The 23360-nt window shown below is 35.9% G+C and overlaps 1 protein-coding gene across 2 annotated transcripts in view; it reads right to left on the bottom strand.

The window, feature by feature from the left end:
• BTBD10 (BTB domain containing 10) overlaps positions 1–23360 on the bottom strand; it is a 50142-nt gene that overhangs the window by 24663 nt on the left and 2119 nt on the right. Inside the window, exon 1 of one of the 2 annotated variants that reach the window (XM_007471421.1) lies at positions 20630–21025. The exons of the other annotated variant lie outside the window; for it this stretch is intronic. Within the exon in view, the coding sequence (XP_007471483.1) occupies positions 20630–20775 (146 nt within the window). The 5' untranslated portion in view covers positions 20776–21025. Of the gene's footprint in view, positions 1–20629; positions 21026–23360 lie in introns of those variants that run through there. 2 annotated transcript variants of the gene reach the window in all.

Here is a 23360-nt window from a genome sequence, read left to right on the forward strand (position 1 = left end):
GAACTCTGAGGTATGGGCAAAGTAACTGGTCTCCCTGACAAATAAGTCTACGTGCTATTTTGATTTTGATTGAACCCTCTTCAAAAATTTTAAAAAAGCATTTTTCTAAAAAGCTAACAGCACTGACTACGTAAAGTTACAGAATTTAATATTTTGAAAACATCCTACATAAATTTTCCCATGAGAAGTGAATAACTGAGAATGATGATTAAAATATTCTAGTTGACAGCATTCATTCACACAATTATTTATTAAGTTATATATGCTATGTGCACAATGCTGTGCTACCTGCCAAGAAAGAAGCAGCTCCCTCAGGGAGCTTATGATTTAAGTGTAGCAGTTATATACATGGACATGCAGAAATGTAAACAATTCAAGAGCTATCCCAAATTTCAAATATAAAATGACTAAATGTATCTCAAATATATAACTAATAAATGAGTGATAGATAATAAATGCTTTAAGTTCTCACATGAAGAAGACATCACTGTAAATCACTGGTGAATCAGGCACTAACAAATAAGATTTTAATAATCAGAATACACTGCAAGTAGAAAAACTGATAGGGAACAAAAATGAGAGAGCCTGACCTAAGGCAGGTGGAAATTTACCACCTTAGCAAACAAAACACATGCTTCATACTTTAAAAATATTAAAGTGCTTTTTAGAAACAGAAGAAACAGGAATAGAAAGAACTTCATGGCTTTAGAGTAATAAAGACTTAGAATCAATTGTCCATTAAGACTTAATTGCTCAACATGTTGAATGTTACTTAACATTTTGGAACCTTCATTTCCTTATCTGTAAGCTGTAGATGTTTTTTACTTTCTAAGTTCAATATGAGGATTAAATGAAGTATAAGTAAGCTGACCAGCAATGTGCCTGATACAATAGAATCACCCATTAAATGTTAGCTTATTTAGTTATAATAGGTGAAGATAATAAAGTTCAAAATCACAAGACTTGCTCAGAGTCACAAAGAATTTAGTGGGTACCCTATTAACACTGTAACCTAATCCTTTCAATTCATTCCAGTGCCCCCTCCACAGTACTACCCTGCTCTCCTTCACCAAAACCACACTAGTTAAAAATTTAATCTTGATGATTCAGTTTTAAATCCGATAATGTTCCATGATCATCTCCTCTGCTGATTTATTAGCTATAACACTTCATTATTTTAGTGGTTTCTTTCATTATGAAAAATTGCTGTCATCTCACTATAATAGACCAAAAAGACAAAAGGCTGACTTTGTAACTACCCGAAGAGTGACTTCTGTGGAAATAAAGGCAACCTACCAGCTTGTATCAGTCATTTGTCTCTCATAAACCTACAGACAGAAACAAACAAACAAACAAAACCCTCTACTCCCACCTTCCTTCTAGTGAAAAAGATCAGAGAAGGATCACATCCTTGGAACATAATTTTTTTCTTCAAATAGAACAAATCAAAAGATCCTACTTTCAGGTTAAAAACCTTCAGAGTAGGAACAATGGAATTTCTGGCTCGTGTCCTAAAGTAGGAAAAAGAAAGGAATCCACAATAATAGAATAAGGATTATATATTGGAAAAAATAACTCCTTAAATTATTCTAGATGCCAAGTTTTAAATGTGCTAATAAACACATTTTCTAAATATGAATCTAATTGATAATTTAACAGACAAGGTACAAACACAACTACAACTAAGGCAAATGCAGGATAAATGTTCGGTAAGGGCCAAGCAGACTGATTAATTGAAAAAGGATTTCAACTAGACATCTCTCTAGCTGAAAGATTAAATGCTGCTAAGCATTCTGCTGAAATATTGGCTTCATTTCTAAACTGTTTAGACGTTAAATCAATGCAAAAGGTGTCATAATACACTCCTGTCCTTTCTTTTCATTCTCAAATGGAATGTACTCTGAATCAGACCTTCAAAATCAGATGTCATGGAAGACTAATTATGTCCTACTCTATTTAGTTAAATAATTTTAGAGCAGGAAAGCACTCTAAGGGCGAAAATAATATGTGCAAACAAAAATGAGGGCAAGCAAGTTAACAGGGGATAACTCTGCTTCATGTTGCATCTAAGAATTTGGGATACGTGAATTGAGAACAGGTAAGGAGATGAAGAATGCGTCAGCCCCAACATCTTGCTTCTAGCCAAGACAGGGAAACAAGGACTGAATTTACCTTCCTGTCTGAAACAACCCAAAAACGAAATATATGAAACAATGACAAGACACAATACATTTGGAAAAGAAAGAGAGTGATCCCTCAAAGATGGAAAATAAATAAGATAAGGCCAGCAACTGCCCAAGATTACTACCTTAAGAAGAGTTTCCAGAATAAAACACAGGGAGGCAAAACCCAGGCAGAAGCTGATGGACTCTGAGTTAAGGATATGGAGCTGAGAGGCCGGGGACAATAGGTGGCTAGAGTTCTAAGCAAAGAGTACCAGAGAGGGGAGAGCAGCACTGAGAGAAAAACCTCGGAGATCTGCAGAGCCTAGTACCAATCAACGCACATGTGAGGAAACCTGACGAGGCTGGGGAAACAACCGACTCAAAGAATTAGAGGAAACAGTGCCCAGGACTCATATAGAGCCAGGAATAGGGCCTGTTTCCCCCAGTCAGGATGGAAAACCTCATAAAAGGACACTAAAGGGAGAATCTAAAGGGTCTTGGCTCTGAAATGGGAAAAAATTAGACCTAAACTGAGCACTGTTCTAGTCATATCTAACAAATGTTAACAGCAACACCTGAAAGAATCAAATTGTTTCCAAGTAAGTAAACTGAATCCTAAAACAAAGCTCAAGAAAATATATAGGAATACAAAAATATCCAGCAACCAAACAAGGTAAATTCACAATGTATGGCATCCAGTTAAAAATTACGAGGTATGCAAAGAGGGAGCAAAACATAACCCATAAGGAAAAAACTCAACTAAAACCAACCCAGAACTGACACATATCTTAGAATTAGAAACAAAGACATTAAAACAGCCATTATAACCATATTCCTCCAAAAAGTTATATACAGATATAGAATACTAAAAAGATGCAACTCAGACTTCCAGAGACAAAAATGATACCTGAGATGAAAAATATACTCAATGGAATTAATGGAAGATTACACATTACAGAAGAAAAGATTGGTGAATTTGAAGACACAGCAGTAGGAAATATCCAAAATGAATATAATATTCATTATAGAAAAATAAATTGAGCATGAATGAGCTATGGGTCAACTTTAAGTGCCCTAATACAGGTATAAATGGAGTCCATAAAGGAAGAAAAGCAAGGAAGAAAAAAATATTTGAAGAAATGTCTTGAAATGTAATTAAAACTACAAACCCACAGGTGCAACATGCACAAAAAATCCCAAACACATTTTAATAAAAAATAAAACCCCAAACCAAAATGATAACCCCTGCCAACCTACACTTGTTACATCCAGTGAAAACATCTTTCAAAAATAAAAGGGAGGGACTTCCCTGGGGGTGTAGTGGTTAAGAATCTGCCTGCCAATGCAGCAGACACAGGTTTGAGCCCTGGTCCGGGAAGATCCCACATGCCGCGAAGCAACTAAGCCCGTGCACCACAACTACTGAGCCTGCGCTCTAGAGCCCGCGAGCCACAACTACTGAAGCCCACGTGCCACAACTACTGAAGCCCGCCCACCTAGAACCCGTGCTCCACAACAAGAGAAGCCACCACAATGAGAAGCCCGTGCACCGCAACAAAGAGTAGCCTCCGCCCGCCGCAACTAGAGAAAGCCCGCGCGCAGCAACCAAGGCCCAACGCAGCCAAAAATAAATAAATGAAATAAATAAATTTATTAAAAGTAAATAAATAAAAGGGAAATGCGTTCTCAGACACACACAAAAAAGATGAATTCATCATGAGCAAACCTGCACTATAAAAAAGTTTAAAGGACACCCTTTAGGTGGAAGAAAACAATAACACCAGTTGAAAATACAAATCTAGGGCTTCCCTGGTGGCGCAGTGTTGAGAGTCCACCTGCCGATGCAGGGCACACAGGTTCGTGCCCCGGTCCGGGAAGATCCCACATGCTGTGGAGCGGCTGGGCCCATGAGCCACGGCCGCTGAGCCTGCGCGTCCGGAGCCTGTGCTCCGCAACGGGAGAGGCCACAACAGTGAGAGGCCCGCGTACCGCAAAATAAAAAAAAAAAAAAGAAAATACAAATCTACACAAAGGAATTAAGAATATTGGAAATAGCACAGTTTGGAAAGAGAGAAATGGAAGTACATTATTATAAGGCTCTTATATGACACATGAAATGATTTAATATCACTTGAAGGTAAACTGTAATAAACTAAAGATGTATATTATTAGCTCTAAAGCAACCACTAAAGTACAGAAACAAAGAATTATAGTTAATAAACCAACATAGAGGATAAAATGAAATCATAAAAAAGATACAATTAATCTAAAAGAGGGCCAAAAGAAAAGGGAAGAGGATAGGGAAACAAGAACAAATGGGACAAACAGAAAATAAATAGCAAGATGATAGACCTAACCTTAACCATATCTATAATCACATTAAATGTACATGGTCTAAGGCATAAAAGGTAGAGATTATCCCACTGGATATAAAAACCAGACCCAACTATATGCTGCCTACAAGAATCAAACTTTAAATATAAAGGTACAGGGCTTCCCTGGTGGCGCAGTGGTTGACAGTCTGCCTGCCGATGCAGGGGACACAGGTTCATGCCCTGGTCCAGAAAGATCCCACATGCCACAGAGTGGCTAGGCCCGTGAGCCATGGCCACTGAGCCTGTGCGTCCAAAGCCTGTGCTCCGCAACGGGAGAGGCCACAACAGTGAGAGGCCCGTGTACCGCAAAAAAAAAAAAAAAAAAAAAGAATCCGCCTGCCAATGCAGGGCACATGGGTTCGAGCCCTGGTCCGGGAAGATCCCACATGTCGCAGAGCAACTAAGCCCGTGAGACACAACTACTGAGCCTGCACTCCAGAGCCCAAGAGCCACAACTCCTGAAGCCTGGGCGCCTAGAGCCCGTGCTCTGCAACAAGAGAAGCCACCGCAATGAGAAGTCTGCGCACCGCAACGAAGAGTAGCCCCCGCTCATCGCAACTAGAGAAAGCCCGCGCACAGCAACAAAGACCTAACGCAACCAAAAATAAATAAAATAATAAAATAAAATAAATAATAAGTATAAAGGTACAAAGAGGTTCAATATAAAAGGATAAGGAAAGACAAACTATGCTAACACTAGTCAAAAGAAAGCGAGAGTGGCTATATTAATAGCAGACAAAGTACACCTCAATGCAAAGAATATTACCACGCATTTCATACAAATAAAGGGGTAGGGCTTCCCTGGTGGCGCAGTGGTTGAGAGTCCGCCTGCTGATGCAGGGGACGGGGGTTTGTGCCCCAGTCCAGGAGGATCCCACATGCCGCGGAGCAGCTGGGCCCGTGGGCCATGGCCGCTGGGCCTGCGCGTCCGGAGCCTGTGCTCTGCAACTGGAGAGGCCACAGCAGTGAGAGGCCCGCGTACCACAAAAAAATAAATAAATAAAAAAATAAAGGGGTAAATTCATTACAAGCACTTAACAATCCCCGAAGTTCTTCTGCCTCATAACAGAGCTTCAAAATACATGACGCAAAAACTGATCAAATTACAAGGAGAACTCCACAATTGTCAGAGATTTCAACATCCCTCTCATAATAGTTAATAGAACAAGCAGACAGAAAATCAGTAAAGATGAATAACATTTGAACAACACTATCAACTAGCTTAACCTAACTGACATTTATGGAACATTTCACCCAACAAGAGCAGAAAATTCATTCTTTTGGTATGCACACAGAACATTTATCAAGACAGACCATATTCTGTGCAATAAAACAAGTCTCAATACATTTAAAAGAATTCAATCATACAAAATATGTTCTCTGGTTACAATGAAATAAATTAAAATTCAGTAACAGAAAGATACCTGGAAAATTCCCAAATATTGGAAATTAGATAAAATCTTTTTAAATAACCCAGAAAGCAAAAAAGAAATCAGAAAGGAAAAGAGAAAATTCTAAAGTGAAACAAGTCCAGTGTATCAAAATTTGTGGAATGGCATGATATTACAGCAGTAGTTAAGAAGCAAAATATAGCTTTAAATGCCTATGATAGAAAAGAAGGTCAAAGAAAAAAATCACCTCAGTTTCTGCCTTAAGAAACTAGACAAAGAGCAAATTAAACCTAAAGAAACTATAAAAAATTAATAAAGATCAGAGTGGAAGTCAAAATAATAGAAAACAGAAAAAAGAACAGGGAAAAATCAATGAAAACAAAAGCTAGTTCTTTGAAAACATCATTAAAATTGATAAAATCTCCAGGCAAATTAGGGAAAAAATTGAGAAGATACAAATTACCAATATCAGACATGAGAGAGTAGACCTCACTACAAAGTCTGCATGTATTAAAAGAGATAAAATATTATAAACAACTTTATGCAAATAAATTCATCAATTCAGAAGAACTGGACAAATTCCAAACTACCAAAACTCACTCCAGAAGAAACAAATACAGTGAACAGCTGAATGTCTATGAAAGTATTTGAATTTATAGTTAAGAACTTACCCTCTAACTCCAGGCCAAGATGGCTTCACTGATAAGTCTACCAAGCATTTAACATAGAACACCAATCCTACACAAACTCTTCTATAAAATTGAAGAAAAGATAATATTTCCTAACATTCTACGAGGCCAGTATTACCCAGATACCAAAACCAGAGAAAGACATTACAAGAACCTACATCCCTCAGAACATAGATGCAAATATTTTAAACAAAATTTTAGTAGTTTCAATACAGCAATATATAAAAATGTCAATACACCAAGGTCTAAAGGATTTTGTACCAAAAATGAAAGACTGGTTAAATATTCCAAAACCGATACACAACACTATGAGATTAGAAATCAACTACAGGGAAAAAGAAACGTAAAAAACACAAACACATGGAGGCTGAACAGTACATTACTAAATAACCAAGAAATCACTGAAATCAAAGAGGAAATCAAAAACTACCTAGAGACAAATGACAATGAAAACACGATGACCCAAAACCTATGGGATACAGCAAAACCAGTTCTAAGAGGGAAGTTTACAGCAATACAAGCCTACCTCAAGAAACAAGAAAAATCTAAAATAAACAATCTAACCTTACACCTAAAGGAACTAGAGAAAGAGAAACGAACAAAACCCAAAGTTAGCAGAAGGAAAGAAATCATAAAGATCAGAGCAGAAATAAAAGAAAGAAAAACAAAGAAACAATAGCAAAGATCAATAAAACTAAAATCTGGTTCTTTGAGTAGATAAACAAAATTGATAAACCATTAGCCAGACTCATCAAGAAAGAGGGAGGACTCAAATCAATAAAACTGGAAGTGAAAAAGGAGAAGTTACAACAGATACCACAGAAATACAAAGCAACACAAGCAACTCTATGCCAATAAAATGGACAACCTGGAAGAAATGGACAAATTCGTAGAAAGGTATAACCTTCCAAGACTGAACAAGGAAGAAACAGAAAATATGAACAGACCAATCACAAGTAATGAAACTGCGATTAAAAACCATCCAACAAACAAAAGTCCAGGACCAGATGGCTTCACAGGTGAATTCTATCAAACATTTAGTGAAGAGCTACCACCCAGCCTTCTCAAACTCTTCCAAAAAATTGCAGAGGAAGGAACACTCCCAAACTCATTCTATGAGGCCATCATCACCCTGATACCAAAACCATACAAAGATACTACAAAAAAAGAAAATTACATACCAATATCACTGATGAATATAGATGTAAAAATCCTCAACAAAATACTAGCAAACAGAATCCCACAACACATTAAAAGGATCATACACCATGATCAAGTGGGATTTATCCCAGGGATGCAAGGATTCTTCAATATATGCAAATCAATCAACGTGATACACCATATTAACAAATTGAAAAATAAAAACCATATGATCATCTCAATAGATGCAGAAAAAGCTTTTGACAAAATTCAACACCCTTTATGATAAAAACTCCAGAAAGTGGGCATCGAGGGAAGCTACCTCAACATAATAAAGGCCATATATGACAATCCCACAGCAAACATTGTTCTAAAGGGTGAAAAACTGAAAGCATTTCCTCTAAGATCAGGAACAAGACAAGGATGTCCACTCTCACCACTATTATTCAACATAGCTTTAGAAGTCCTAGCCACGGCAATCAGAGAAGAAAAAGAAATAAAAGGAATACAAATTGGAAAAGCAGAAGTAAAACTGTCACTGTTTGCAGATGACATGATACTATACATAGAGAATCCTAAAGATTCCACCAGAAAACTAATGGAGCTAATCTATGAATTTGGTAAACTTGCAGGAAACAAAGTTAATGCACAGAAATCTCTTGCATTCCTATACACTAATGATGAAAAATCTGAAAGAGAATTTAAGGAAACACTCCCATTTACCACTGCAACAAAAAGAAAAAAATACCTAGGAATAAACCTACCTAGGGAGACAGAAGACCTGTACGCAGAAAACTAAAAGACACTGATGAAAGAAATTAAAGGTGATACCAACAGATGGAGAGATATACCATGTTCTTGGATTGGAAGAATCAATACTGTGAAAATGACTATACTACCCAAAGCAATCTACAGATTCAATGCAATCCCTATCAAATTACCAATGGCATTTTTTACAGAACTAGAACAAAAAATCTTAAAATCAGTATGGAGACACAAAAGACCCCTAATAGCCAAAGCAGTCTTTAGGGGAAAAAATGGAGCTTGAGGAATCAGGCTCCCTGACTTCAGACTATACCACAAAGCTACAGTAATCAAGACAGTATCGCACTGACACAAAAACAAATATAGATCAGTGGAACAGGACAGAAAGCCCAGAGATAAACCCACGCACCTATGGTCAACTAATCTATGACAGAGGAGGCAAGGATACACAATGGAGAAACGACAGTCTCTTCAATAAGTGGTGCTGGGAAACCTGGACAGCTACATGTAAAAGAATGAAATTAGAACACTCCTTAACACCATACACAAAAATAAACTCAAAATGGATTAGAGACCTAAATTTAAGACTGGTCACTATAAAACTCTTAGAGGAAAACATAGGAAGAACACTCTTTGACATAAATCACAGCAAGATCTTCTTTGATCCACCTCCTAGAGAAATGGAAATAATAACAAAAATAAACAAATGGGACCTAATGAAACTTCAAAGCTTCTGCACAGCAAAGGGAACTACAAACAAGATGAAAAGACAACCCTCAGAATGGGAGAAATATTTGCAAATGAATCAACAGACAAAGGATTAATCTCCAAAATATATAAACAGCTCATGCAGCTCAATATTAAAAAAACAAACAACCCAATCCAAAAATGGGCAGAAGACCTAAATAGATATTTCTCTAAAGAAGACATACAGATGGCCAAGAAGCACATGAAAAGCTATTCAACATCACTAATTATTAGAGAAATGCAAATCAAAACTACAATGAGGTATCACTTCACACTAGTTAGAATGGGCATCATCAGAAAATCTACAAATAACAAATGCTGGAGAGGATGTGCAGAAAAGGGAACCCTCTTGCACTGTTGGTGGGAATGTAAACTGATACAGCTACTATGGAAAACAGTATGGAGGTTCCTTAAAAAACTAAAAATAGAATTACCATATGACCCAGCAATCCCACCACTGGGCATATACCCAGAGAAAACCATAATTCAAAAAGACACATGCACCCCAATGTTCACTGCACCACTATTTACAAGAGCCAGGTCATGGAAGCAACCTAAATGCCCATCGACAGACAAATGGATAAAGAAGACATGGTACATATATTCAATGGAATATTACTCAGCCATAAACAAGAACGAAATTGGGTCATTCGTAGAGACGTGGATGGATCTAGAGACTGTTATACAGAGTGAAGCAAGTCAGAAAGAGAAAAACAAATATCATATATTAACGCATATATGTGGAATCTAGAAAAATGGTACAGATAAACCGGTTTGCAGGGCAGAAATAGAGACACAGATGTAGAGAACAAACGTATGGAAACCAAGGGGGGAAAGTGGCACAGGGGTGGTGGTGGTGGTGTGATGAATTGGGAGATTGGGATTGACATATATACACTAATATGTATAAAATGGATAACTAATAAGAGCCTGCTGTATTAAAAAAAATAATTCTACAAAAAAAAGAATCATGCTTTGAAGCATAAAGTGTAACAGGCAATAGGCAATAGGCAATAAGTCTCTCCAAAAGTTTAAAAATCTTACTAAAATAGTCACTCTCAGAAGCAAGTATCTATTTATATCAAACTTTAGAATATTAATTCTGCATGATTTCCACATGTGACTTTGCCACCTGATTTGTTTAAAAATTCTAAATACATGAACAGCTTCCAAAGGTAGACAGGTTCCTAAGAATTAAAGAGAAATTTTAGGGTCTCTATCATTTTGTTCAGTGAAACTACGGACTCCTATGGGGGTTGGGCATAATAAAACTAAAATAATATATATAGAATATTTTAAATCCAACAATTATTGCAAAGTTTATAACAAAAACCATGCCTTTCTCGGAATGGATAAACTGTTGTACATACATACAATGGAATAGTACTCAGAAATTAAATAAGAACAAACTACTGACATGTTCAACAATGCGATAGATCTCAAAGGCATTATGCTGAATGAAAAATCCAAACCCCAAAGTTTACATCCTATCTGACTTCATCTATATATCATTCTCAAAATGGCAAAATTACAGTGATGGAGAACAAATCAGGGGTTGTCAGAGGTTAGGGATGGGGAATGGGTATGACTCTAAAGGGCTAGCATGCAGGAGTTTCTCTGTGGTGATGCAAAAGTTTTGTATCCTGATTATGGTGGTAGTTACGCAAATCTATATATGATAAACTATCACAGAATATAAACCAGAAAAAGCGCATATAAAAGTTGATGTCTATAGTCAGTTATAGTACTGTATCAATGTCATTTTCCTAGTTTGATACACTTATGTGAGATGTTATCATTGAGGGAAGCTGGGTGAAGAGTACCCAGGAACTCACTGTACAATTTTTTTTAAATTTCTTATAAATGAAAAACTATTTCACAATAAGTTTAATAAACGTAACAAAAAAGGCAATAAACAATGTAGAGACAGGAAGAAAAAGCAAAACTGTAATCAATAAACTCAGTGCTATTTAAAAATGTATCCATAAAACAAGGAAGGGAATTTTTTTTTATAATTAGCAAATGAAAAAGAGTCCTTAGAAATTCAAACACAAGAGAAGAAATTTTAAAAGGTTACTAGAAGGGTTGAAAGAAAAAACTGGGAATAAAAGAAAAAGAAATGAAAAATGAGACTGAAAGGAGGAACAAATTAGAGGAAGGAGGTCACCATTCAAATGTATAGTGATATGTTCCAGAGAGAACAGAGAAAACAGAGGGGAGTAAGTTATCAAAGAAATAATACGTGAAAAATTTCCAGAAATAAATGATATTTACAAGCACTGCTGCTAACAGAAAATTGTTGTAACAAATACATAAAACTAAAATATCTACAAAGTGAGTACTACTCACTTATATATGGCACCCTTGTGTAGTATACACAGGGTACAACCTTATATCACTTTCCTGCTTTGAGGAATTCTCTTTAAACACTTCCAGCAACTAACATCATAACCTGGTACATCTTATTAATGTTTGTTGAATTTAGCTTAAGTTTCAGGATACACATAACATCTAAGCATTTCCTGTGACAACTGTTTATTCCTTGTCAAATACTTCCGTGTGTGTCTTTGTGTCTGTAGAGATATAGATATGAAGCTTTACAGTTTATGAGGTGTTTTAAACACTTAATCAAGTTTTTTTTTTTCCTTTTTTTTGCAGTACACGGTCCTCAATGTTGTGGCCTCTCCCGTTGCGGAGCATAGGCTCCGGACACGCAGGCTCAGCGGCCATGGCTCATGGGCCCAGCCGCTCCGCGGCATGTGGGATCTTCCCGGACTGGGACACGAACCTACATCCCCTGCATCGGCAGGCGGACTCTCAACCACTGCGCCACCAGGGAAGCCCAATCAAGCTTTTAAAAACACATTTTTTCTTTTTAAAGGCTAGCGGCCTGGTGATGGGGGCTACTTAGTGTGTATTTTTTTCTTTTTTTTTAATTATTTATTTATTTTGTCTGCGCCACGTCTTAGTTGTGGCACACAGGCTTCTTAGTTGCTGCATACATGCAGGATCTAGCTCCTGGACCAGGGATCGAACCCAGGCCCCCTGCCTTGCAAGCTCAGAGTCTTACCCACCACACCACCAGGGAAGTCCCAAAAACGCACCTTTCCTTAAGGACAAGGTAAGCATCTTTGTAAATTTCAGATCAGATGCATCCATTTTTTTAATTAGTCTGTCCTCATTAAAGAAGCAATATTACTTTGGGGAAAAATAAGCCATTTCTATTACTATAGTCTATATTATGTTTTAGATTAAGAAAATGGGAATAAGAACATACATATTGATAATTACCTTAAATGTAAATGGACTAAATACTCCCACCAAAAGACACAGATTAGCTGAATGGATACAAAAACAAGACCCATATATACGCTGTCTACAAGAGACCCACTTCAGACCTAGAGACACATACAGACTGAAAGTAAGGGGATGGAAAAAGATATTTCATGCAAATGGAAACCAAAAGAAAGCTGGAGTAGCAATTCTTATAACAGACAAAATAGACTTTAAAATAAAGACTATTAGAAGAGACAAAGAAGGACACTACATAATGATCAAGGGATCGATCCAAGAAGAAGATACAACAATTGTAAATATTTATGCACCCAACATAGGAGCACCTCAATACATAAGGCAAATACTAACAGCCATCAAAGGGGAAATCGACAGTAACACATTCATAGTAGGGGACTTTAACACCCCACTTTCACCAATGGACAGATCATCCAAAATGAAAATAAATAAGGAAACACAAGCTTTAAATGATACATTAAACAAGATGGACTTAATTGATATTTATAGGACATTCCATCCAAAAACAACAGAATACACATTTTTCTCAAGTGCTCATGGAACATTCTCCAGGATAGATCATATCTTGGGTCACAAATCAAGCCTTGGTAAATTTAAGAAAATTGAAATTGTATCAAGTATCTTTTCCGACCACAACGCCATGAGACTAGATATCAATTATAGGAAAAGAGCTGTAAAAAATACAAACACATGGAGGCTAAACAATACACTACTTAATAACGAAGTGATCACTGAAGAAATCAAAGAGGAAATTAAAAAATACCTAGAAACAAATGACAATGGAGATACAACGACCCAAAACCTATGGGATGCAGCAAAAGCAGTTCTAAGAGGGAAGTTTATAGCAATACAAGCCCACCTTAAGAAGCAGGAAACATCTCGAATAAACAACCTAACCTTGCACCTCAAGCAATTAGAGAAAGAAGAACAAAAAAACCCCAGAGTTAGCAGAAGGAAAGAAATCATAAAAATCAGATCAGAAATAAATGAAAAAGAAATGAAGGAAACAATAGCAAAGATCAATAAAACTAAAAGCTGGTTCTTTGAGAAGATAAACAAAATAGATAAACCATTAGCCAGACTCATCAAGAAAAAAAGGGAGAAGACTCAAATCAATAGAATCAGAAATGAAAAAGGAGAAGTAACAACTGACACTGCAGAAATAAAAAAAATCATGAGGGATTACTACAAGCAACTCTATGCCAATAAAATGGACAATCTGGAAGAAATGGACAAATTCTTAGAAATGCACAAACTGCCAAGACTGAATCAGGAAGAAATAGAAAATATGAACAGACCAATCACAAACACTGAAATTGAAACTGTGATTAAAAATCTTCCAACAAACAAAAGCCCAGGACCAGATGGCTTCACAGGCGAATTCTATCAAACATTTAGAGAAGAGCTAACACCTATTCTTCTCAAACTCTTCCAAAATATAGCAGAGGGAGGAACACTCCCAAACTCATTCTACGAGGCCACCATCACCTTGATACCAAAACCAGACAAGGATGTCACAAAGAAAGAAAACTACAGGCCAATATCACTGATGAACATAGATGCAAAAATCCTCAACAAAATACTAGCAAACAGAATCCAACAGCACATTAAAAGGATCATACACCATGATCAAGTGGGGTTTATTCCAGGAATGCAAGGATTCTTCAATATACGCAAATCTATCAATGTGATTAACCATATTAACAAATTGAAGGAGAAAAACCATATGATCATCTCAATAGATGCAGAGAAAGCTTTTGACAAAATTCAACACCCATTTATGATAAAAACCCTGCAGAAAGTAGGTGTAGAGGGAACTTTCCTCAATATAATAAAGGCCGTATATGACAAGCCCACAGCCAACATCATCCTCAATGGCGAAAAACTGAAAGCATTTCCACTAAGGTCAGGAACAAGACAAGGTTGCCCACTCTCACCACTCTTATTCAACATAGTTTTGGAAGTTTTAGCCACAGCAATCAGAGAAGAAAAGGAAATAAAAGGAATCCAAATCGGAAAAGAAGAAGTAAAGCTGTCACTGTTTGCAGATGACATGATACTATACATAGAGAATCCTAAAGATGCTACCAGAAAACTACTAGAGCTAATCAATGAATTTGGTAAAGTAGCAGGATACAAAATTAATGCACAGAAATCTCTGGCATTCCTATATACTAACGATGAAAAATCTGAAAGTGAAATCAAGAAAACACTCCCATTTACCATTGCAACAAAAAGAATAAAATATCTAGGAATAAACCTACCTAAGGAGACAAAAGACCTGTATGCAGAAAATTATAAGACACTGATGAAAGAAATTAAAGATGATACAAACAGATGGAGAGATATACCATGTTCTTGGATTGGAAGAATCAACATTGTGAAAATGACTCTACTCCCCAAAGCAATCTATAGATTCAATGCAATCCCTATCAAACTACCACTGGCATTTTTCACAGAACTAGAACAAAAAATTTCACAATTTGTATGGAAACACAAAAGACCCCGAATAGCCAAAGCAATCTTGAGAACAAAAAATGGAGCTGGAGGAATCAGGCTGCCTGACTTCAGACTATACTACAAAGCTACAGTAATCAAGACAGTATGGTACTGGCACAAAAACAGAAAGATAGATCAATGGAATAGGATAGAAAGCCCAGAGATAAACCCATGCACATATGGTCACCTTATCTTTGATAAAGGTGGCAGGAATATACAGTGGAGAAAGGACAGCCCCTTCAATAAGTGGTGCTGGGAAAACTGGACAGGTACATGTAAAAGTATGAGATTAGATCACTCCCTAACACCATACACAAAAATAAGCTCAAAATGGATTAAAGACCTAAATGTAAGGCCAGAAACTATCAAACTCTTAGAGGAAAACATAGGCAGAACACTCTATGACATAAATCACAGCAAGATCCTTCTTGACCCATCTCCTAGAGTAATGGAGATAAAAACAAAAATAAACAAATGGGACCTAATGAAACTTCAAAGCTTTTGCACAGCAAAGGAAACCATAAACAAGACCAAAAGACAGCCCTCAGAATGGGAGAAAATATTTGCAAATGAATCAACTGACAAAGGATTAATCTAAAGAGAGAGACAAATACCGTATGCTAACACATATATATGGAATTTAAGAAAAAAAAAAAGTCATGAAGAACCTAGGGGTGAAACAGGAATAAAGACACAGACTTACTAGAGAATGGACTTGAGGATATTGGGAGGGGGAAGGGTAAACTGTGACAAAGCGAGAGAGAGGCATGGACATATATACATTACCAAACGTAAGGTAGATAGCTAGTGGGAAGCAGCCACATAGCACAGGGAGATCAGCTCAGTGCTTTGTGACCGCCTGGAGGGGTGGGATGGGGAGGGTGGGAGGGAGGGAGACGCAAGCAGGAAGAGATATGAGAACATGTATATATATAACTGATTCATTTTGTTGTGAAGCTGAAACTAACACACCATTGTAAAGCAATTATACCCCAATAAAGATGTTAGGAAAAAAAAAAAAAAAAAGATGTTAAAATAAATAAATAAATAAACAAAATTTAAAAAAGAAGCCAGATATAAAAGGTCAAAAAAAAAATCTATTTTCAACATATTTAATGCAAATTTCTCTCCCTTCTTTTCCCTTTTTTGTCAATTTGCCTTTTCTATAAGCTTTTGTTCTTAATTTATGATCAGTTTCCCAAGAAAAAAAGGCTAATCACTGAAAGGGCAGTTCTCAACTAAGGAATGGGCTACTCAAAGGTTATCTGTAAGTATGTTGATGCATATTTTCCATAGAAATATTTTAAATGATACTTAAGTCCCAGATTTCCCCACAAAAAGACAAGAAATATAGCTCAAGAATAGTTTTAATACTAGTCTCTCTCTTCTTCCGAAAACCCCATTGTCAGATATATCAGCAACTCTAGTAAGGCAGAAGCAGTAGCAACAGCAAGCGAGTTTGATATACTGTTGTATGACTACTTAGAGCATCTTTTCTTTGAAGTCAAATGAAGACCTAGATACTAAAAATTCTGACAGAAAAGGAACCCTTAATGGCCAAACTTTTAACATTTTACTATCAAGGTAAAGGTTTTCCTAACTGACAAAAATTACTTTCATGCAGACAGCAAAGGAGCTGGAGGTTTCTTCTGCATTTTTAAAATGTCCATTACGTTGTTTCTCAATTTTGAACTTTAATAAAGGAAGATGTTGCTAGGAAAGAACCTCTCCAAACTGAGGAGTCTCTGAATAGGAGTTATAATATCTAAATGTTATATTGCTAACTTTTTTACTTCTAAAAACTACTGTGGTTTTAATTCATCAATAAGTATTAGTTACTTGCAACACACAATGACAACTATACCCTATAATAACTAAAAGTATTCTTATCCTCTTCTCTAGCAATGTGTTTAGCTTTATCATGCAGTCACTCTACCAAATAGTCACTGAACACCTATTATATGCTACTTATTATTCTAGCCCTGGTGGATATAACCGAGAAAGTCTCTGCCCTTAAAATTAATACATCCTAGTGTAGAAGAACATAGACCATATATAAATATATTAAATATCATATGCTGGTAAGTGCTATGCAGAAAAATAAAACAAGGTAAAGAGGACAGAGTCATCATTTTGACATTCCTGGCCCCCACCCACTAGCCTCCACCCACTAGACGCTAGTAGTACTCCTTCTAGTTGTAACAGCCAAAAATGCCCTCAGCCATTGCTATATGCTCAATGAGGGGTAAAATCACCTCTCTGGTTGAGAACCACTGTCTTAATTCTACCTGCTATGACAACAATAACAATGCTAACATTTGAGCATTTAGTATATGCCAGGCACAATACTGAACACTTTACACATATTTTCATTAAATACTCAAAACCATACCCATTTTACAGTTGAGAAAATGAAAGCTTAGAGGCTAAAAAACTTGCCTAAAATCATGTAGCTAAGAAAGTGGCAGGTCTGAGATGTGACCAAAGGAATACAATTTTGCAGCTCATGCTTTTAACCTTAAACAAGTCTGACTCAAACTTGAGTCGTTTCTTATCCAAATGATAATTCTTCACATATTTGAAGACAGCTCTTATTGTGAGATTCCTTAACATCTACCAGAGATGTCCCCAAGACCTCTAAATTTTTAGTTACCTAAGCTGACAAGACTTCCAATTTCTTCACATCCTTCCTTCTGAATATACAAAGAAGTAAAGACAACACTTTGGTGTACTGAAGTGGCTCTAACCTTCCTTTCCATTCGTTAAGATGGTTTCTAAGGGCAGGGGGGAGGGTGGTAGGGGAGAAGATGGGATGATGGCAGCTATACTGTACTTTTGTTTCATATCAAGTTTACTGCCAAAAACTACTCTCAAGTCTTTTCCAAATGTGATGCTGTATATAAGGCCATGCTAACTTAGTGTATATTAGTGTTTTTCAGGCCTTATGTATATGCCTCAAAAGTTCATTTAAATTTAGTCCAACAGTCCAGACCTGGAGATCACTATGGATCATTTAGTGTTTTATTTACGATCTTTCTTTCTTCACTGTCACCTATAAATTTGATAATTTGCCTTCTCCATTTGAGCAATAAGACAAAAGCAAAGAACAAAGCCACCTTCCAAGATCAAAAACCTTTGGAGAGGATCCTTCAAAATGAAAACTGTGTTGATTAATTAAAACAATCAACTAGTGGCTAACTCATTTTTCCTTCACCCAAGGATATAAAAAAAATTTTTTTACCAAAACCTAAGTTTAAGTCCAAATACCTATTGCTACTAGGCTACCAACTGCATCAGAGAAAAATCAAAGTTGTTCTGACAATCTGTTTTTAGCAAACCCATTCTGGATCATCTTTAACCTGTTTTTTTCCTTCAAGTTAGTCATAAACTATCCTTCATTTTTTGCTCTAAAATCTTCTTTTTCAAAACCAGGCCTAGAACCCCTCATCTTTTAGTACTTCTTGTATTCTCCTAAAACCTTTAAAGACTACAAATAATATAAATAATTTTAAGATTTTACAGTCAGTTCCTTAACTGTAAGATGTTCCAGAAGACAATTCATTTAGCTAGATGCATTACTTAACTCTATATTCATGTTGGTTTTCTGTCTTTACTAGAAATGTTTGCTTTGCTATTATTATTGATGGTGGTGGTGGTTTGCTTTTCCTGACAAAGCAGCTCCTAAATAAGACTTGAGGAATTTTTGTCTTACCTCATTGCCATACATTATTATTACACTTTCACTGATTTCCTTCTTAAAATGTAATATAAGAAACCCTTTTGGTTGGCCTTTGCATTTCTTAAAAGTCTCAGCTTGTCTGAGCTCTGTTTCCCTGATTTTTAAGAAGATTTTCTATACTTTGTTATGGCAATCTTATCTGCTTTGTTTTAAAAGTAATGTGCATATCTTTAAAGAGTTCATTGTATAATCACACTGAGAATCTTTTTCCTTCTGAAAAGTATCAAAATTGTATTTTTACTTAACTCCTTAAGACATTCTTCCTTTTTAGAGAAATCTATGCTGTGGAATCAAGCTGATCTTTTCTCTGATCACGAATCAGAAAAACTCAGATTGGTGAAATAAATTACAAAATATATATATACAAAACACTATGCAGTTCTCAAGAATTATGCTATAGAAGACTTTCATGACAAAGGGAACGTTCGTGATTAAGTTTGCTTTTTATTAAAAAAAAAGAAAACAACAAGAAATGGGTTATATAACAGTGTATACAGTAATATCCCAAAATCATTTTTAAGTGTTTATGTGTGAATGTACATTTTTATATATACACAGGGAAAAAAGGTTATATGTGAAAATATTTAAAGTTTTTCTTTTGATGGTAGAACATCTTAATTTTATTCTATGTGCTTTTCTGTATCTATCAAATTTATGTAATGAATATGTATTACTCTTATAATAACACAGGCATTATTTTTTAAAAAATAAGCCGAACCAGAGAAAAAAATATTCTATAAAGTATAAGTCGAGCGTGAGATTTCTGCTTTTATAACTCTATTACTAAAGCAAGCTTAGAAAAACATTTCTGGACACAAAACCAGGGGAAAAAAAAAAAGCCAAAATAAGATACCACCAGTTAGCCTATCTATACAAATAAGTTATGATAACCATCAAGATGACCATTCAAACTTTTAGAAATAAAATGGGGGAAATCACAAGAACTTCCTGACATTTCAAGGAAAAGAATGTTATAAACTACTTAATAACATTTAAAATAATTTTAAAATGTTGTATATCCTCCCAAATCCCTACCAAATGAAGGCTCAGTAGGATAGGGATAATGAAGACAAAAGAAAAAAGCCATTAGTCAAATTATTTAAAATTGTGCCACAATTTCCTACTAAAGTAAGCACTGTTACCAGTCAAGACTTAAAATCTCATAGCAAGAACAATTATCTTCATTTAGAAATATTTTCTGGTTGAAAATCAATTTGCAGCAATCCAAAAACTTATCTAATTTACTATTTCAGTGGCAGTATCTAGATCATCTATTCAGAGCCTGTGTTCCAAAAAACTAGGAAAAAAGTCATCTTAACCAGTTAAAACTTTATCATTCAAATACATTCAGTTCTGTAAAATATATATAAAGTGATTCAACTAATCCTTAATTCATCCAAAAGTAAAAATACATTCACCTTCTTCTTTAGGAAATTATTTCATTTCTCTATCTTGAATTTTATTTTCAAATATATCAAAAATATTATTTCAAAATTAGTTTTTCCTTAAATAAATTTTATATGATATTCATAAGAAACAATATCAAACATAATGCATTCTCAATTACATATTCTACTAAGACTTTAAATGAAATAAAAAACAAAGCCTCAAACCCATAGAAACAATAAAAACACACACTATTTATTTTAAATAACTTGCCATTATACTGACAATCAAGACATATGATCTTTAACATTCAGAAACATAAATGATCATAATGAAACAAAGGCTAAACATATCTCTCTCAACCTCTCATATATGTATAGAATTATAACACAGCATTATCATGTAATAAATGAATACACACCTTACTTTAGTATATGCCAAGGCAGACACACAAAAACAAGAAAAAAATTTTGAAATCAGAGTATAAAGGGACTCTGCTTTTTCAAACAATGCAGCACTGAAAGCCAGGTCAGCATCCTTGGGCATTACTAGGAAACTTTGGCACATCTGATATTTCCATCATCTTCAGAATTCCTCTGAACAATGAGAAAATTTCCCAGTCACCCTACCTCACCTGTCTACAGACTTCCTTTAGCTTTCCTCCCTCTACTGTGTAATAATGCTACTGAGGTTATTTAGGCTTTAAATGTTCAGAGATACAACCCCCGCTATATATTAATTCAGTTTATTTTCTCACAGACACTGACTCAGCCGTGGGTTGTGCAGCACTGACGTTTCTAACCAAACAGCATCGTGTGAGCTGTGATCGTCCCACTTCTCCATCTTTGTGCAGTGATTGGATATTCTAACTGATAGACAGGATGAAGAAAACTCAGGAGATGAGGGCTTAGTGATATGCAGATATGTTGCCAAATGCCATCTGTAAAGCTAATTCTAGCTCTGCCAGCTTGCCAGGTTTTAGAAAACTAGGATGCAGCTAACTTTCTTTTTTCCTTTCAATATTTTATTGTGTACCTATTCTGGGCAGTAAAACTTCTCTTTAGAACTGAAGAGAAAATATTATCTGTACTTTAAGAACACACTAAGGAACTACTCTTTAAAGCAACCAAACTTTTCCATTTCTAAACTGCTGCTAGGACTAAAGAGTGACTTAAAAAGGAAAATGGAAAGCTCAATCTTAGTGCAGTCTCAGAAGAAAGGAGCATGCGTACTTCTGTGTGGGAATGAACCCCTTGCGGCAAAGTCTGATACTGAACGTATGATGCATTTATCTTTAGTAACCTGAGCAGACTGCAGATCTGTGTTTTAAACAGTTGTATTCGACCCAATTCAAATATGCAAGAGCTTTTAGCATATTGTCACTCTAGGGCATTTTAACATCAGTTACACAGAAAAGGTGCTCTATCTTTTTCCTTTTTAAATAGCAAAAACTCTTCTAATTTAAAGAAAGTTGTCATAACTCAAGCCAAATAAACTTCAACTGAAATGATCTTTAACCTCTCAGCAAGCTACCAACCCCCTCAATATAAGTATGAACTATAAAACTACTAGTCAGAAAGAAATAAAGTTCAGTAATTTTTCAGCTAATTCATTTGTATGCACTTGCAGAGGAATCACAGGCACCCTGAATTTCATCCTCGTCCCGATCAGTTTCCCTGCCTTGTCTTTTATATCAGTGTTATACCTATTAAGTATACATTCAAAGAAACATCAGAAAAGAAAGTACCTTAAAGTTGTATTAGGTAAAAGAGAAACCATAACGCAATGCCCACCAAACCCTCAAACCTCCAAGGTAAGTACATAGTAGTTATTATTGTTACCTTTATAATTCAAGAAATTTATTTTTATCCTTGCTAATAAGGAAAGGTAAAGAGGGAAAAAAAATCAAAGGAAAAACATTTTAGAAAGCAGGCTATTCCAATATGTGAACAGAACAAAAAGCAAATTTAAACAACTTTTTTGAAAATCCTCAAAAACTGAACCAATAAAGTATGCTTATTTCTTTATTGCTAAAGGCTGAATGTTTTTAGTTTCAAAATTCATCTGTTGATACGTATTCCCCCAACGTGATGGTATATGGAGGGGAGGTGATTAGCTCATGAGGGCAGAGCCTTCATGAATGGGACTAATACCTTTATAAAAGAGATCCCAGAAAGATTCCTAGTCCCTTCTACCATGTGAGGACACAGCAAAAAGAGGGGTGTCTGAAGCAGGAAGCAAGCCCTTACCAGATACCAAATGTGCCAGTGCCTTGATTTTGGACTGCCCAGCCTCCAGAACCATGTGAAATAAATTTCTGTTGTTTATAATACAGCCACTCAGTCCATGGTATTCTGTTATAGCAGCCTTAACAGACTGACACATTTAGTTTTTGTAAATTTAAATCCCCAACTGTTTGAGGTGGCAACGGGAGCACTTATATTTCTCAGCCTCTATAATCCAGCGATGACCATATGACACAGTTCTAGACAATAATTTATTGATATAAGCAGAATCCCGCTGGAAATTTCTGAGAAATTTAATTTCCTGATATAAATGAGACCTCTTTCCCATCGTCCCCGTCTCCCTTCCTCCTCCTCCTCCTCCTCCTCCTCCTCGTCTGGAAGGTGGACATGACAGTTGGAACTATGGTAAGCCATCTTGTGATTGTGAGGAAACACCAAGAAAAATCAAAGACCTTTGACCCTAATATCCTGAAGCCTTTTTGTGTACAAGAAAAATAAACCCCTAAGTTAAGCCAGTGTTTAATCTGGCTTCCTACTCAAACATCCCTAAATAAAATACACAAGATTCAGAAAAAGGATGCGAGTAGGCAGAAGTATAGATGAAACAAAATCAGCCATGAGTTGATAACTTGAAGCTGGGGAATGGGTACATAGGGGTTCATTATACCTGTTCTCTCTACTGTATATGTATTTTAAATGTATCACAATAAGTTATTCAAAATTTTAAAAAATAAAAAGGAGAAACTTGTTTATAAATTCTAGCTTTGTCATTTATAAGTTGGATGGCCTTGGGCAAGTTTATTAACCTCATTTTTTTAATCTGTTAAATGGGGACAGTAATACTATTCACAGAGCTCTACCTTTAGATCCAGTCAAGGTAATCTCCAGAAGGTCCCTGGCAGGAAT

The sequence above is a fragment of the Lipotes vexillifer genome, unplaced genomic scaffold (genome assembly GCF_000442215.2).
Source record: "Lipotes vexillifer unplaced genomic scaffold, Lipotes_vexillifer_v1.1 scaffold6, whole genome shotgun sequence".
In the NCBI taxonomy this organism is placed as follows: domain Eukaryota; kingdom Metazoa; phylum Chordata; class Mammalia; order Artiodactyla; family Lipotidae; genus Lipotes; species Lipotes vexillifer.